The sequence below is a fragment of the Cynocephalus volans genome, chromosome 4 (genome assembly GCF_027409185.1).
Source record: "Cynocephalus volans isolate mCynVol1 chromosome 4, mCynVol1.pri, whole genome shotgun sequence".
Taxonomy (NCBI): domain Eukaryota; kingdom Metazoa; phylum Chordata; class Mammalia; order Dermoptera; family Cynocephalidae; genus Cynocephalus; species Cynocephalus volans.
In genome coordinates, this window is record NC_084463.1 from 157,476,952 (window position 1) to 157,493,800 (window position 16,849).

The 16,849-nt window shown below is 47.1% G+C and overlaps 2 protein-coding genes across 2 annotated transcripts; one reads left to right on the forward strand and one right to left on the reverse strand.

Moving 5' to 3' along the window:
- The first annotated feature begins 8,534 nt into the window (after positions 1 to 8,534).
- On the forward strand, positions 8,535 to 11,700 carry LOC134377031 (mammaglobin-A-like). Its single transcript, XM_063095635.1, has 3 exons — positions 8,535 to 8,636; positions 9,956 to 10,143; positions 11,497 to 11,700. Exons 1-3 carry the CDS (start codon positions 8,582 to 8,584, stop codon positions 11,533 to 11,535), a joined length of 282 nt encoding a protein of 93 aa, XP_062951705.1. The 5' UTR covers positions 8,535 to 8,581; the 3' UTR covers positions 11,536 to 11,700.
- A 1,725-nt stretch (positions 11,701 to 13,425) lies between these two features.
- On the reverse strand, positions 13,426 to 16,593 carry LOC134377101 (mammaglobin-A-like). Its single transcript, XM_063095715.1, has 3 exons — positions 16,490 to 16,593; positions 14,983 to 15,170; positions 13,426 to 13,629 (listed from the first exon to the last, which is right to left on the reverse strand). The coding sequence occupies exons 1-3, from the start codon at positions 16,542 to 16,544 to the stop codon at positions 13,591 to 13,593; spliced, it is 282 nt and encodes a 93-aa protein (XP_062951785.1). The 5' UTR covers positions 16,545 to 16,593; the 3' UTR covers positions 13,426 to 13,590.
- Positions 16,594 to 16,849: the final 256 nt, after the last annotated feature.

A 16,849-nucleotide genomic window follows, 5' to 3' on the forward strand; every position in this document is an offset into this window, starting at 1 on the left:
CTTGACAAAACATGTCTTCCTACCCACTGAGGGCAAAGTTCATCCTGTGCTGGCTTCTGACATACTTGGGGACACTGAGCTGGGATGCTGGGGAGGGATGTGAACTGAACAGTGAGCACCACACCCAGGAAATCCCAGCACCAGGCTTGTCCAGGGCAGGGAAGGCACCTGGTCCGGGAAAGGCCTTGGTGACTTGAAAAACATACGTCCCAGTGCCACCTGTGATTACTCCAAGACAGAGGCTTTTCTCAAGGTCCTGTCCCAAGGAAACAGTCCACACCTGCTTCTAGACTTGGCATGACCTTGGAGAGGAGCGGCCCACCTCCAAAGGAGTGCCTGAGGTCGATTTCATTTCCCAGAACCCTGGTAAGTGACAGGCAGAAGCAGATCCGTGCAATGAGAGAAAATAAGGAAATGTGGGGTATCCTTCCCAAACACAGTGGCGCAGATAAATATCTATCACTTACAATTATTTAAAAACCTCAATGGGCATCTGAACTTCAAAAGTATGTTGTTAGAGCTTTGGGGGAAATGCACAAATCACTAAGAAGATGGCTCTCACGGTTGCCTGTTTATATGAAGCACGGCACGGCCTTTCATGTGCCACAATACATCACTGTATGTAGGGTCTTCTAGGACCTGAGGGCAGGTCAAATTTCACTCTTTCTTACCACATACTCCCTTTCTCTTCAAAGACACCAGGCAAAGCCCCTTTTAGCGAGATAAAAAGTTGGACCTGCAACACTGTCTTCTGAACCCTTTGGCTCTCCTAATTCTTGCTAAGGATGCTGGATTGCAAATGAGAATTTTCTAGGCCAAGTTATTGTGAGTTGATTCACCTGAGAATGTTCAGATGTCCAGATAAAACAAGGAGGGTAAAGATACACAACATCTTCAGTGTGGGCACCCTGTACCTGGCATGGGGTTTATTTTAGATGAATAAGAAATTTCCGAAGGGCATCTGGCCCGGCAGGTGTCAGGGCAGGTCCAGAAGGACTAGGGCAGGAGGTGGAGCCCCACGAAGTCCTGGCCAAGGAGACAGTTTCCTGCTTCATAACCAAAGTCCTTCATTTCCCTTTGGAATGAAGGATGCCAGCCATGGCCAGGTGAGTGAAAGTACACACACAAGTACACGGCCCTTGTTTCTAGCCCATTCGTACATCAGTTTTGTTCTTGTCTCAGAACAGCTTGTGCTCCAGCTCAGTGAAGGGAAGGAGGACATCACAAAGAATCCAGACAGCAAATATGTGTTCACAGGGAATAAAGAAACAGCTCATCCCCCTGGCTCACTCGTCATTCCTTTCTTTTTTTGGAGGGTGGGGGGGAACCAGAACCAACCCTATTTTTTGGTTCCTGTTACCTTCATCTTGTCTCTAGTTAAACTGCAGTGGGTTTTCTATTCATACGAAGCTGTCCTGTGCCTCTCTTGACCCTAAGACATCAACTTTCTTTCCCTCCTTGACCTTGCATTGCCAAGTACCAGCCGCCCGCAGGCCTCTGGGCTGCTGAAACTCTTCTAGATCGGGACTGGATACTAACTCTCAGCTAAAACTGCACCTCCTCCTACAGGCTTGATTTGAACTGCTTACAGGAAGCTGCCCACGGACCATCAATCCATCAAATCATTCTGCTTTTGTGGATAGTTTGTGGTTCTTTGCAGCCATTCCCACTTTCTCATATGAATCCTTTTATTTGTGGGCCTGTCTGTTTCCTCTCTCCTAAGAAAGTCAGTTCCCCAAGAGCAAGGACTTATTCCTCCATCTGATTCCATAGCACACAGCACAGGGCCAGCTGAGAGGAGAAGCTCAGCAGATTGTTCTCAACATGGGATGGATGCAGAGCTGGATGGGTGGATGGATGAAAACTCCATCCACGAAAGATCATGTATTCATCATCATCTTATGCTAGACCTTGTGACAGAAGCTTTACAGAGAGCATCTATCACTTCTACAGAAAATGGGTGTATCATTTACACCCATTTTCAAAAGAGGAAATGGAAGCTCAGAGGGACCAGCATTGTAACCTGCCCAAAGACACTTCACGACCAGATATAGTATCTAGGAACAAAATCCACATCTGCACGAGCCCAAATCCCTTCACCATCTATCATTCGGCTCTGCCTGCCCTAAGCAATCATTTACTCTCCTAGTCCACCACATCCTTTGAGTCAGTGGAAGGAAAATCCTGAAATGCCAACAGAGACATTAACAAGAATTGACTTGGAGATTTATAACACAGTATATTTATGAATCTGAATTAACTTACTGACATAATTCTTGTAAAAAGAAGATTTCAGCAGAGATTACTGATACCTATTCTCCAAATCTTAAAGCACCTTTCTGAAAAAGAGGTGTCTGTAGGTGAGGGAAGTTTGCTTCCCAGAGGCAGATTGTGGTATTTCCCCTAGCCTGGCTGATTGCACCAGGAGACACGGTCATAGAGGGTAGGAATTGGTTTGCACCTTGCAGAAAAGGAGAAAAAGTCAATGTAGGAGGCTAAGCAGCAGGAGGTGGAAGACGAGCCTTTCGCTTCAGACTCAGAGACCGGCATGCATCTCCAAACTTGCCCCCTTTTGACCTTTCTGGATACTTCTTCAGCTCTCCAGAACTGAAGTTTGTAGGCCATTCATTGATTTTACTATTTTAAAAGTAATCACAGTAGGTTCATGCCCTCTGCCATTTCTTCAGGAGCTACTGTTGAAGAATGTGAGGTGGGACCAGGTGAGACTTAACAGGCTGCGGACACTGGGGTGGCAGCAGGTGGAAACTGTAAACAGGAGCGAGACCTGTATTCTCACCCCCATCGGACGTCCTCTCCCAGCACTGTTGACACCTCTGAAGACAAGACACCTCCAGCTGTCAGCTCTCTCCATGATTCACATCCTCCATTCCTTTTGTGCTGAAGATGTCAACAACATGCATCAACCTCTGTTTGAAAGTGAAAATACATTGAGATTTTAGCAAGTACAAGGGTTGACTTGTGCTGGTTTTCTTTACTTCAACTGTTGTTGGCGGTCCCTTGACTGCTGCTCTAACGCAGGGCCCCTAATTACTTTCCACAACAAGATTTGCTAGTCTCTGCCTAGACTCTCTTAGTCAATCCACTTCTACCATCTACTTATACACAAGGAAATGGTCAATATTCTGACAACAAAGCTATGATTTAGTCATGTGGTTACATAAATAAATCTTCAGTTGCTCACGTTTATCTTTTTTAAATTTTAACATTTCTTTGTATATACTTGTGTGGTACAGTGTGTTGTTTCTATACATGCATACACTGCATAATGGCTCACGAGTGTAGACAGCATAGCTTTGTGCCCATTAATCCACCCCTTCTCCTCCCACTGGCACCCTTTCCCTTCCCACTGCCTCCTCACCACTAGTAACCACTATTCTACCCTCTACTTCCATGAGGACTTTTTTTTTCAATATTCCACATGCGAATGGGATCATGGGGTATTTGTGTCTCTGTCATTGGCCTACTTTATTTCACATGATGGTCTCCACTTCCATCCATGTCACTGCAAATGACAGGATTGTTTTTATTTTATAGCCACAGAGTATTTCATTCTGCATACATATCAAGTTTTTTAATCCATTCAATCATTGATGGGCATTTATGCAAAATAGTGAATATTGTCACAATGGACATGGGAGCTCCGGTGTCTCTTTGATATGTTGATTTCATTTACTTTGCCAATATACCCAGTAGTGGACTTACTGGGTTATAAATTTGATTTATTTTGTTTTCTGACGAACCTTCATACTGTTTTCCGCAATGGCTGTGTCAATTTACAATCCCATCAACAGTGCAGGGGGCTTCTTTTTCCACTCATCGTTGCCAGCATTTATTTTTTCTGTCTTGTTGATAACAGCCATTCTAACCGAGGTGAGATGATATCTCATTACAGTTTTAATTTGGATTTCCCTGAGGATAGTGATGGTGAGCATTTTTCCATGTGTCTTTTGGACATTTGTATGTACTCTTTTGAGAAATGTTTGTTAAATGGCTCTTTTTGCTACACAATATGGCTGAATATGCAAACACAGAAATTAGAATTTGCAGCTCTGTGTAATAACCACAACTTCACATTGACTTAAAATAAGGCTTCTCTTTTCTCTCTCTCTTGATGCTTCCATCAATTCTCCAGGGGTTAACTAGTCATGGTTCTGACCTCTCCAGTGCTGGGGAACAGGAAATAGGGAAAACAAGGGAATAAGAATGAACTTATGTGACAGCTCTTCGGTGGCTGTTCTAGGCTCTGTGGGCTTTGCAGGTGCTCCATCCCATGGGACGCTTTCATGGATCTCAGAAAGTCCACATTCCTGACGTCTCTCGCTTTTTGGACATCTTAAAAATTATTCAAAAGGCAATAAAGAAGTCGAGAAAAAGAAAAGTATGATAGGTGGAAAAATTAATGTAGGAGTGGAAGACGAAACTAAAGTGGTGAAAAAAAGAATATTTGTAGAGAAAAATTAAATGAATGAAATCTATAGAAGTAAAGGGGCGAGTTAGAGCGGATCAATTCAGGATGTTCAACTGCAAAATTCCCAGATGAGAAAGAAATTATATGGTGGGTACAAAAACATCAAAAATTACACCAGAACATCCCCCAAATGAAGGATTTGAGATTTAAAAGGTCCATTCTCTCCCCATGCAAAAATATCATGGTGAAAATTAGCAACATCTTCCTAAAGAGTTTCCTGCTAAACAGAACACTAGGTCATATTCAAGGATGAAGAATGAAAATAGCATCAACCAAAAAGACTTCAATGCAAAGCAACACTGCTGAAAATTTATAGAATTTTCACCCTATAATTCTATCAGGGTAAATTTCTATAATCAGCCAACTGTCACTCAAGCGTGATGATAGAGAAATATTCAGACATGCAAATTTCCCCCTATTTTACGTCCACCAAGCTTTTCTCCAAAAGACAGTGGAAGATTTTCTCTGTAAAGGAGGGAATAGAAGGAGAAAGAGAAAAGCATGGGGTCCAGGGCAGAGGATTTGACGCAGGAGTAGAGACGTCTGAACGTGATGCCGACCAGAGACCTGTGCTCAAAATGATTCAGACCCATGAAGGTAAACACCAGGGGAAACTCTGACACAAGTCGGAGGTGACATGGACACTATCATGGGCATGGGAAGAGGAGGAAACAAGTGTTTGTCATTACAACCCACTCTACACCATTTTCTGTCTCACACATTGCACCTGTATCACATTAGACATTAAACTTCAAAGAAAGAGATGCTGGAAGACAAGTGCAAAGGAAGGAAATGTGGAAGAAATTGTGGAAAAATGTGGGAGGAGTCAGAACCATGACTAGTGCTATCACTAGAGAGGTGATAATTTACTGGAAAGCAGTTAAGATGCTGTAGATTATCTTAGGTCAGCTCAAAACCCACCACACAACTAACAGGAGTTTGATATATTTTATTGAAAGAAATAGCAGATTTCCGTATATAATGAATTACATGTTGAATGACTAGAGACAAGACAGAGGACTGAGGAATGATAAGAGATATATTTCACAGAGAATATTTTGTCTTACATATTTTAAAAAATATATATATATATATTTGTCTTAGGTATTACATATTACATATTATTAACCTATGGAAGCTAAAGTCCTTCTGAGCTGTGCATCTCCAGGAAGGGAGGCTCTGTGCAGGGGGTGATGGCTGTGTGAGGTCATAAGGACCTACAGGATGAGGATGACTGAAAGGTGGAAGTAAGGCCCTCCTGGTGGGCAAAGCTGCCTGGGCCTGGGTGTCGAGGTGACACTGAGTCCAGCCTATGGGAGGGCAATGATGCCCACAAACCTGCAGGGATCTTGCTGTACCTGGGGCTGCATTCACTGTGCACTAGAGGCAAGGCCATCTAGCACTGCTGATGTATCAATACGAGACCAAGTGCTTTTCAATATTTACATACACATGGCCTCTCCACTACAGCACCCTTGATTTTGATGTGAATATCAGAATTCAGTAGGATGTTTAATTCCTTGCCCCTGACACTTGATATCAGTAGCACACCCATCCTCCTCCACTTGGGACAACCACAAACAACTCTAGACATTGACAGATGTTCTCCAAGTTTTCGGGGAAGGTCAAAATTGCCCCTGCTGAGAACCACTGCTCTAGCAGTGGGGATACTTTATATAAACTCCCCATATATGTCTTGTTATGCCCTTGTGTTCTAGAGGCTCACAACCATGGGATGACTACAGGGACAAGGAAAATGTTGGCATTGAAGTGAAAGGAAAATTACTAACTGACTGGCATAGATATTGGTGTAGATATATAATGATCCAAGTCAAATGTCACATGTACCCAGGCATTGACATTTTTAACCACGCACATTTCAGGGAAATGGCAGGTTGTGTACTTTCAGGGTTTGGTGAAGGAGCCAAGGAGAATTAGCCGGGGGCTGACACCTGACTGGCTCTACTTCCAATATCGGCTCCTGGTCCCAATTCATCAGACAGATCCTGGTTAGATCATACCACGATGCCAGTCACTCCTGGAATAAGAGACATTGAGGTGGCTCAGGCAACGGATGGCAGGGACTCTAAATACCTCCTCTCCTCACCTGCCTGCTTCCTCACTTATGTCAAGGTCCTCATTTGCACAGGAAAACACAAATGGTGGTTCTATTGCCCAGGACATCAGGCTGATGTCTGATTTCAGTCTTAAGTCCTATGTGTGTTTTTACTAAAACTAATTTTAAGTGAGTTCTCGTTTTTAATAAACCTAGTAATGAAACATGTAAGACAATTGAAAAACTCTTTGTAAGAGAAGTACAATGTGTTCTTGAACATCATTTACATAAATATTAACTAAGCACCGAATATCAGGCTATAGTAGAAAGAAGACGTGCACATGCCGTGGGTTCAAGACCTTGAACAGAGCAAGGGCCAGTAATCAGGGTGCTGGAGATGTCAGGAGAGGGATGTTCATGGACAGCCCTGAGGTCCTGTGACTGGGGAGATTCCGGAGATGCAGGGACCAGGGAAGGGCACAGACATGGCTGTGTTTGATGTGGCTTACGGAATGAGGCATCTTTCATCCCAGAGTGACAGGCACAGTGGAGGAGGGGAGACAACGAAGAGCAAAGGCCTCTAGCAGGTGACTGTGGCCCCTAAAGAATCAACCCTGAGTTCACACAGCACAGCAGTGGGAGTCAAGGACACAGGGATAGCCTAGAACCATAATATGAAGGTTCCTCAGGGTTAAGCCAAAGAGGTAAATAGAGTTGAGAGAAGTCTCTGGAGTCAGAACGTCTGGCTTAATAGCCTGGTTCAGCCACTCACTGGCTGTGTCCTCTGGGTAAGTCTGAACCTCTCTATGTCCCATTTACTTTGGGGCTAAAATATGTCCACCTCACAGGGAGTTGACACCAGTGCCAGGTTCCTCAGAAGAGTCCTGGCTTGTGTTGTTGTCCTGACATCCTGTCCATCTCATGTTCATTTTCACCATCAAAGTGCCCAAGTGTGAGACATAAATCACACGGTGTCCCTTCTGACGGGATTGCTCTTGCGAGTCCATAACAGGACCACAGCAGTGACTGCCACTTCCCCACTTCCCCCATGGATGTGTGTGCCTGTCTGCTGCCACCCAGTTTAGAAAGTGAGCTGTACAAGGGCAAGGGCCTGCTCTGCCTTGTTCCTTTAATTGATTCTGTCACATGTAGCTCAGGGGCCAGTGCATGGGACAAGCTCAACAATAATTCACGGATGAATGGATGGAGGGACGGAGGGATAAACACCCCCACTCATGCGTGGTCACCTTATGTGAGGCCGTGTGATAGAATCCTTACACAGAGCGACTGTCCTCCTTAGGACATCCCGACAAGGGATCACGCATACCCAAGGAAGCTCAGAGACAATATTGGAACTTGCCCAAGGACACGTCATGACCAGATGGTGCATCGAGTATCCAAATCCACACGAGCATGAGCCGAATCCCGCACCGTCCACCGTGCAGCCCTGCCTGCCCTCAGCAATTTGAAAGGAAAACCCTGAAAAAAAACAACAAGGAAATAAATGCACGTATTAACACATTTACAATACGATGAACTTGTGAAGTTACTAAGTGAGAAAATCCTTATAGAAATGACTTTCAGTGGAGGGCGGATGTCGGTAAATACCCACACAGAACGTCAAGCACGTTTCAGAACGTGAGAGTCGGTGGCTGAGCAGAGCCTGCCCCCTGGAGGCGGCGTGCGGCACTGCAGCAGGCCCGCTGCTCAGTGGAGCCAGCTCATGCAGGGGGCGCTGTGAGCACCTGGAGCAGGTGCAGAAGACGAGGAAGAGCAAAGGGAGAAGGACCCCAAGGAAGAGGCGGGAAGCAGGAGGTTTCTACACGCCTGTCACACACTGGCTGGGCTCCCGCCAGTGCAGGCTGTTCCTTCCTGGTCCCGTGCCAGGTTGAGTCTGTGACTCATTCCCTGATTCCTGGGAGGGATTAAGGTGGCTGCCTGGGGAATAAATAGAGGAGCTCTGGGTGCTCACCTCCAAAGCGAGGTACTTGATCCCTGCCGCAGTCGCCTGCACAGCCAACAACAGCTGCCTCACCATGAAGCTGCTGGTGGTCCTCATGCTGGCCGCCCTCCCCCTCTACTGCTCTGCAGGTGAGTTCTGTGCACAGAGGGCTGCCTGTCAGCTGGGGGTTGATTCCTGGGCCCTGGGCAAGATCTCCCAGTTCCCAGGCCCCAGCACAGGTGAGTCTCGGTGCAAAGGGTCTGGGTGTAATAGGCCTAAGCATCACCATTAATTCCAGACAGTCAAAGAGCAGGTTCCCTCATGGGCTGTGCCCCTGTATTGGAGCTGGATGGAGCGTCTCATACCCATTGAGAGTGTCCCACCATGGTGCAGCTACCCTGAAAACCAGGATGAGACTCAGGATTGAGTATTTGAATGAGACATTTCAGTGGGGCAAGGGAAAGATATGAAGGATGGACCCATGGCATTGGATCCACATGGGTTCCCTGAAAGAGGCACTCCCGGGTCTCCTTAAACATGGGAGGAAATGGGAAAACCTCAGGAGGGAAGATTCAGGCTGCAGCGTGTGACCCAGTGTCTCACACCATGTGGGGCTCACTCTGCACTCCCAGCGTTGATCTCAGCCTTTGTGGAGGGCACATTAACTCCGAGCCCCTTGGTGCTCGAAGCAGGCTGGGGAGGACTCACACCCTCTGGAGTCTCCTTCCAGCATTAAAGACCCAGAGGGAGGACAAAGCCCTGAAGGCCAGAATCTGGGCAGCACTAACAGGTCACATGTGTAGCCTACTTTGTACAACTGACAAGGCTCACTTGCATACCCTCCCTCATTTGTTCCCAAAGTAGGTGCAGACGGGTAAAAAGGTGCTCTGCTCACAGGCAACGAAATGGAAAAATGCAGACCCAGGAGCAAACCGGCTCTCGTGAATCCAGGTCCCGAGCTTTGTCCCCTCGTCCTCAGGGGTGGCCGCATCAGGTCGCTTCATGAACAGGAGGTTCTGTTTTACCTTCCTTGTCGATGCAGACCACAGTTAGAGTTAAAAGAGTTAATGGACAGTGCTCTAGACCCAATGCTTCTGTGATACTTGAAATCCTACTTGAGGCTCTGAATGATAACAGTGAACCACGGCACGACTGTCATCCAAGAAAGAGGAAACAGTGTTGAGTATGTCCCACCAAGTCAGAGCTTGTCATTTCTCCAGCCTCCTCATAAAGCCACTTTGCACGGGGTTTGGCTCCTCTGAGCTGGGGGGTTTAGGGGGACAGATGCTGCAAGGCTTAAATCCGGAGCCTGAGTTTACTGTCCTAGAACCGAGGACCCGAGAAACGGACCACAGTCCTTCGTCATCAGTGTCTCTAGTGGGTGCAAGAAGATGAGTGACATGACAGGACTCCCCCAGTGGGCTCACACCTCCAGCAATGAGCCTGTTTTCTCACGCTCTCTCCTCAGGGTCTGGCTGTCAACTTCTCGAGGATGTGATTTACAATGTGATCAATTCCGGGGTGTCTACAGCTCAACTGAAACAATCTATTCAACAGTTCATACCAGATAACGCCACTGCCAACGCCGTAGATGAATTCAAACAGTGCTTCCTCCAGCAATCAAATGACACTCTGAGCAATATACAAAACCTGATGGTAAATTAGCCTTCTTCTTATGTGCCTTAAAACTCACTGACCAGGAACGGGCAGGCTCTAAATTTCTCACCAGTAATGCCGAGCAGCCTCTGACCAGGTTTTTGGTGGTTTGGGGATTGTCTTTTGTATGGGTTAATTTAATTTTGCTGTAAGGCTGATTCGCTTCACTTTGAGAATCTTTAGTGAATGATCAATGGAAAAGAGAGAAATAGAGGTCGAGAAATGGCTTGTCACCCCCTTCAAGTCCCCAGGACACGCTCACACACAGACACACAGACATGCATGAGCACAAGACACACGCAGGGACAGACACACACATCTTCTGTCCAGACAAGACAGTCTGATTCTCAAGGAGCCACTCACCTGTTGGAACAACCCACAAAGAAAGTTCCCACTTCTCACAGAAACAGATAGCAAAAACGTTCTGATACAAAGTTTACAGTGTCCAGAAAATAGCATTTGTGTAAATTCTACATATTCCAATATAAAGAATTTAAAACCTAGGTCTCACCACGGTGACTTGCTGGCACACGTGATTGGAATCCCAGTGTCATTTGTTCAGGCACCTCCTGAAGTTACAAGTGCATGTCACGGGGTGAGACCAGCGTGGGTGACAGAACTGCTTAAAACAGAAGCCAGCGTTTCAGCAATGACTAAGTACAAACACATGCGCTGTGCTCTGTTGTTAGCATTTATTTAACATCGCAATATTCCACTTAAAGCACTTCATGATAGAAAAATTAGAAATATACCAAAGAGCGTAAGGATCACAGTGGACGTCTCCTGCAGTTTAGGAAGGGGGAGCACGTGCTCTTCGAAAACCCAGACCGCGTTCCTCATTGCCAGGGCGGAGGCCGGATTTGCAGGCCCCGAAGGAAACGTGGAGGGCCTCAGACTGCTACAGGATTTCTGACTTTTAAGGCCATATGGGAACTCAAAAGTATCACGTCCTTGTACTTGAACTGAGATGGTGACAATTCTCTGAAAAAGTGAAAAAGTGGTATCACAAACAGCTCAGATTGGCAGGTCTCCAACAAATGTTACATGCAGCGTATTTATTGAATACATTACATCAGGGAACAGGACTTTTGGAGAAACAAGCTTCAAAGGGGTCCCTGGCAGGGAAAAGGTCCCAAAACACTGGCCACCTGTCTGGCATCAATAAATCTCTCCAGGATCACAGAATAAAAAGAGAGATAATTCTCACTTGCTTCCAGTACTAATTTTCTTGGGTATTAGATGTTTGTGGACAGATGCAGGAAAATAGCACAAAGAACTGTGTGTGGATATTGATATTGGACTTTGTAAGAGAGAGTGGAAAATCGAAGCGACGTCTCTGTTCTTGTTTTCCAGGAGAGAATCTATGGCAGCTTTTGGTGTAAGGCGTATTAACTTTCCTCAGGACCCTGGGCTCAGACTATGGTCAGAAACCAACTGCCGATTGCTTTGAACCAAAACCTTTCTTTCTTATTTTGTCATTTTATCTATAAACTGCAAGACAATTGTTGAAACCTCAAATACATTTTCATTTCAATAAACTGAGTGCAAAAAACTAAAGCTCCTGTCTGTTCTGCCACAGAAAGGGAGACGTTGGGGACCTCACACATCACACTGCAGCTGCAGCGGGTGCACATTCACAGATGACGCAGCAAGGCAGGGGTGGGGACAGAAGAGCACACAGAGCTCCTTTTTCCTCGCCCTGTGTCCCCAAGCACTGTTCCTCTCTCTGGAAAAGGCTTTTCCTCCCCTCGTGGCCACCACCTCCCATGGGACTGCCTCTGAGGTCCTGACCCATGGGTGCTGTGGGGGGTCGTGCCCTGAGTCCCCACCCCCACCACAGCCCTCCTGTCACTCTGAGACCTGCCTGCGGGGCCAGGTTCCTCTGGGCTCTGTCTCCACCCACCCTGGGTTGCAGTGACTGGAGCCAGCGAATGAGGTGACTCCTGCAAAACAGACTGAAGTCTGTCCTGATTTTAATCTAGATTTTGTTCCTCATGGATTTGGGCATTAATTTTGGTCTTTACAAATATTGCACTAAAATAGTATTGCTGAGTTGTATGGCACCCCTTAAACTGGGGGACTCTCCCTGTCCCTGCAGTGGGAATGTGGCCCTTTCTCTCCCCCACACTGAGCTGCAGAGGCCATGGACATGGTGGGAGCTGCATGGTATGTAGGCACAAAGCGCATTGGACGCTCATAGGTGCCAGTGTTCCTGTCCCCAGGGTCATCATTGCTGCTGCCTCTGTTCCCACATTAGCTGCCCCAGAGTCCTCTCACCAGGAAGACCCTGTCTGTTTCTCAGAATGGCTCAGCTCCCACCTGGGCCGCCTCTTCCAACAGGCACAGCGTGTGCAGGGACGCAGGCCTACAGTACTATAGGGGTCCATGAAAATGTCACAAATCAAAAAAAATCAGAAACAAATGTGACAATAACAATAATAATAATAATAATAAAGATGAATATATATCAATGAATTCAGTTGGATGATGTTCCCTGCTACACCAACGCAGTTGTGAAATGTAGTGTTTAGTATGTTTTATGGGGAAGTTGCTCAGAAATGCAATAAGACCTAAGACCTACAAATGCAAAAGAAAGCACGTCAGGCCTCACTAAGGAATGGGGACAGGAACGCTGGCACCCATGAGCATCCAATGGGCTTCGTGTCTATGCACCACGCAGCTCCGTCCACCTCCATGGCCTCTGCAGCTCAGTGTGGGGGAGAGAAAGGGCCACATTCCCACTGCAGGGACAGGGAGAGTCCCCCAGTTTAAGGGGTGCCATACAACTCAGCAATACTATTTTAGTGCAATATTTGTAAAGACCAAAATTAATGCCCAAATCCATGAGGAACAAAATCTAGATTAAAATCAGGACAGACTTCAGTCTGTTTTGCAGGAGTCACCTCATTCGCTGGCTCCAGTCACTGCAACCCAGGGTGGGTGGAGACAGAGCCCAGAGGAACCTGGCCCCGCAGGCAGGTCTCAGAGTGACAGGAGGGCTGTGGTGGGGGTGGGGACTCAGGGCACGACCCCCCACAGCACCCATGGGTCAGGACCTCAGAGGCAGTCCCATGGGAGGTGGTGGCCACGAGGGGAGGAAAAGCCTTTTCCAGAGAGAGGAACAGTGCTTGGGGACACAGGGCGAGGAAAAAGGAGCTCTGTGTGCTCTTCTGTCCCCACCCCTGCCTTGCTGCGTCATCTGTGAATGTGCACCCGCTGCAGCTGCAGTGTGATGTGTGAGGTCCCCAACGTCTCCCTTTCTGTGGCAGAACAGACAGGAGCTTTAGTTTTTTGCACTCAGTTTATTGAAATGAAAATGTATTTGAGGTTTCAACAATTGTCTTGCAGTTTATAGATAAAATGACAAAATAAGAAAGAAAGGTTTTGGTTCAAAGCAATCGGCAGTTGGTTTCTGACCATAGTCTGAGCCCAGGGTCCTGAGGAAAGTTAATACGCCTTACACCAAAAGCTGCCATAGATTCTCTCCTGGAAAACAAGAACAGAGACGTCGCTTCGATTTTCCACTCTCTCTTACAAAGTCCAATATCAATATCCACACACAGTTCTTTGTGCTATTTTCCTGCATCTGTCCACAAACATCTAATACCCAAGAAAATTAGTACTGGAAGCAAGTGAGAATTATCTCTCTTTTTATTCTGTGATCCTGGAGAGATTTATTGATGCCAGACAGGTGGCCAGTGTTTTGGGACCTTTTCCCTGCCAGGGACCCCTTTGAAGCTTGTTTCTCCAAAAGTCCTGTTCCCTGATGTAATGTATTCAATAAATACGCTGCATGTAACATTTGTTGGAGACCTGCCAATCTGAGCTGTTTGTGATACCACTTTTTCACTTTTTCAGAGAATTGTCACCATCTCAGTTCAAGTACAAGGACGTGATACTTTTGAGTTCCCATATGGCCTTAAAAGTCAGAAATCCTGTAGCAGTCTGAGGCCCTCCACGTTTCCTTCGGGGCCTGCAAATCCGGCCTCCGCCCTGGCAATGAGGAACGCGGTCTGGGTTTTCGAAGAGCACGTGCTCCCCCTTCCTAAACTGCAGGAGACGTCCACTGTGATCCTTACGCTCTTTGGTATATTTCTAATTTTTCTATCATGAAGTGCTTTAAGTGGAATATTGCGATGTTAAATAAATGCTAACAACAGAGCACAGCGCATGTGTTTGTACTTAGTCATTGCTGAAACGCTGGCTTCTGTTTTAAGCAGTTCTGTCACCCACGCTGGTCTCACCCCGTGACATGCACTTGTAACTTCAGGAGGTGCCTGAACAAATGACACTGGGATTCCAATCACGTGTGCCAGCAAGTCACCGTGGTGAGACCTAGGTTTTAAATTCTTTATATTGGAATATGTAGAATTTACACAAATGCTATTTTCTGGACACTGTAAACTTTGTATCAGAACGTTTTTGCTATCTGTTTCTGTGAGAAGTGGGAACTTTCTTTGTGGGTTGTTCCAACAGGTGAGTGGCTCCTTGAGAATCAGACTGTCTTGTCTGGACAGAAGATGTGTGTGTCTGTCCCTGCGTGTGTCTTGTGCTCATGCATGTCTGTGTGTCTGTGTGTGAGCGTGTCCTGGGGACTTGAAGGGGGTGACAAGCCATTTCTCGACCTCTATTTCTCTCTTTTCCATTGATCATTCACTAAAGATTCTCAAAGTGAAGCGAATCAGCCTTACAGCAAAATTAAATTAACCCATACAAAAGACAATCCCCAAACCACCAAAAACCTGGTCAGAGGCTGCTCGGCATTACTGGTGAGAAATTTAGAGCCTGCCCGTTCCTGGTCAGTGAGTTTTAAGGCACATAAGAAGAAGGCTAATTTACCATCAGGTTTTGTATATTGCTCAGAGTGTCATTTGATTGCTGGAGGAAGCACTGTTTGAATTCATCTACGGCGTTGGCAGTGGCGTTATCTGGTATGAACTGTTGAATAGATTGTTTCAGTTGAGCTGTAGACACCCCGGAATTGATCACATTGTAAATCACATCCTCGAGAAGTTGACAGCCAGACCCTGAGGAGAGAGCGTGAGAAAACAGGCTCATTGCTGGAGGTGTGAGCCCACTGGGGGAGTCCTGTCATGTCACTCATCTTCTTGCACCCACTAGAGACACTGATGACGAAGGACTGTGGTCCGTTTCTCGGGTCCTCGGTTCTAGGACAGTAAACTCAGGCTCCGGATTTAAGCCTTGCAGCATCTGTCCCCCTAAACCCCCCAGCTCAGAGGAGCCAAACCCCGTGCAAAGTGGCTTTATGAGGAGGCTGGAGAAATGACAAGCTCTGACTTGGTGGGACATACTCAACACTGTTTCCTCTTTCTTGGATGACAGTCGTGCCGTGGTTCACTGTTATCATTCAGAGCCTCAAGTAGGATTTCAAGTATCACAGAAGCATTGGGTCTAGAGCACTGTCCATTAACTCTTTTAACTCTAACTGTGGTCTGCATCGACAAGGAAGGTAAAACAGAACCTCCTGTTCATGAAGCGACCTGATGCGGCCACCCCTGAGGACGAGGGGACAAAGCTCGGGACCTGGATTCACGAGAGCCGGTTTGCTCCTGGGTCTGCATTTTTCCATTTCGTTGCCTGTGAGCAGAGCACCTTTTTACCCGTCTGCACCTACTTTGGGAACAAATGAGGGAGGGTATGCAAGTGAGCCTTGTCAGTTGTACAAAGTAGGCTACACATGTGACCTGTTAGTGCTGCCCAGATTCTGGCCTTCAGGGCTTTGTCCTCCCTCTGGGTCTTTAATGCTGGAAGGAGACTCCAGAGGGTGTGAGTCCTCCCCAGCCTGCTTCGAGCACCAAGGGGCTCGGAGTTAATGTGCCCTCCACAAAGGCTGAGATCAACGCTGGGAGTGCAGAGTGAGCCCCACATGGTGTGAGACACTGGGTCACACGCTGCAGCCTGAATCTTCCCTCCTGAGGTTTTCCCATTTCCTCCCATGTTTAAGGAGACCCGGGAGTGCCTCTTTCAGGGAACCCATGTGGATCCAATGCCATGGGTCCATCCTTCATATCTTTCCCTTGCCCCACTGAAATGTCTCATTCAAATACTCAATCCTGAGTCTCATCCTGGTTTTCAGGGTAGCTGCACCATGGTGGGACACTCTCAATGGGTATGAGACGCTCCATCCAGCTCCAATACAGGGGCACAGCCCATGAGGGAACCTGCTCTTTGACTGTCTGGAATTAATGGTGATGCTTAGGCCTATTACACCCAGACCCTTTGCACCGAGACTCACCTGTGCTGGGGCCTGGGAACTGGGAGATCTTGCCCAGGGCCCAGGAATCAACCCCCAGCTGACAGGCAGCCCTCTGTGCACAGAACTCACCTGCAGAGCAGTAGAGGGGGAGGGCGGCCAGCATGAGGACCACCAGCAGCTTCATGGTGAGGCAGCTGTTGTTGGCTGTGCAGGCGACTGCGGCAGGGATCAAGTACCTCGCTTTGGAGGTGAGCACCCAGAGCTCCTCTATTTATTCCCCAGGCAGCCACCTTAATCCCTCCCAGGAATCAGGGAATGAGTCACAGACTCAACCTGGCACGGGACCAGGAAGGAACAGCCTGCACTGGCGGGAGCCCAGCCAGTGTGTGACAGGCGTGTAGAAACCTCCTGCTTCCCGCCTCTTCCTTGGGGTCCTTCTCCCTTTGCTCTTCCTCGTCTTCTGCACCTGCTCCAGGTGCTCACAGCGCC

Bases quoted from the DNA above. Each gene is read 5' to 3' on its own strand.
- LOC134377031 (XM_063095635.1), top strand. From the start codon at position 8,582: ATGAAGCTGCTGGTGGTCCTCATGCTGGCCGCCCTCCCCCTCTACTGC. The intron at 8,637-9,955 runs GTGAGTTCTGTG...CTCTCTCCTCAG, and splicing joins CCCCCTCTACTGCTCTGCAG to GGTCTGGCTGTCAACTTCTC. The intron at 10,144-11,496 runs GTAAATTAGCCT...CTTGTTTTCCAG, and splicing joins GCAATATACAAAACCTGATG to GAGAGAATCTATGGCAGCTT.
- LOC134377101 (XM_063095715.1), bottom strand. From the start codon at position 16,544: ATGAAGCTGCTGGTGGTCCTCATGCTGGCCGCCCTCCCCCTCTACTGC. The intron at 15,171-16,489 runs GTGAGTTCTGTG...CTCTCTCCTCAG, and splicing joins CCCCCTCTACTGCTCTGCAG to GGTCTGGCTGTCAACTTCTC. The intron at 13,630-14,982 runs GTAAATTAGCCT...CTTGTTTTCCAG, and splicing joins GCAATATACAAAACCTGATG to GAGAGAATCTATGGCAGCTT.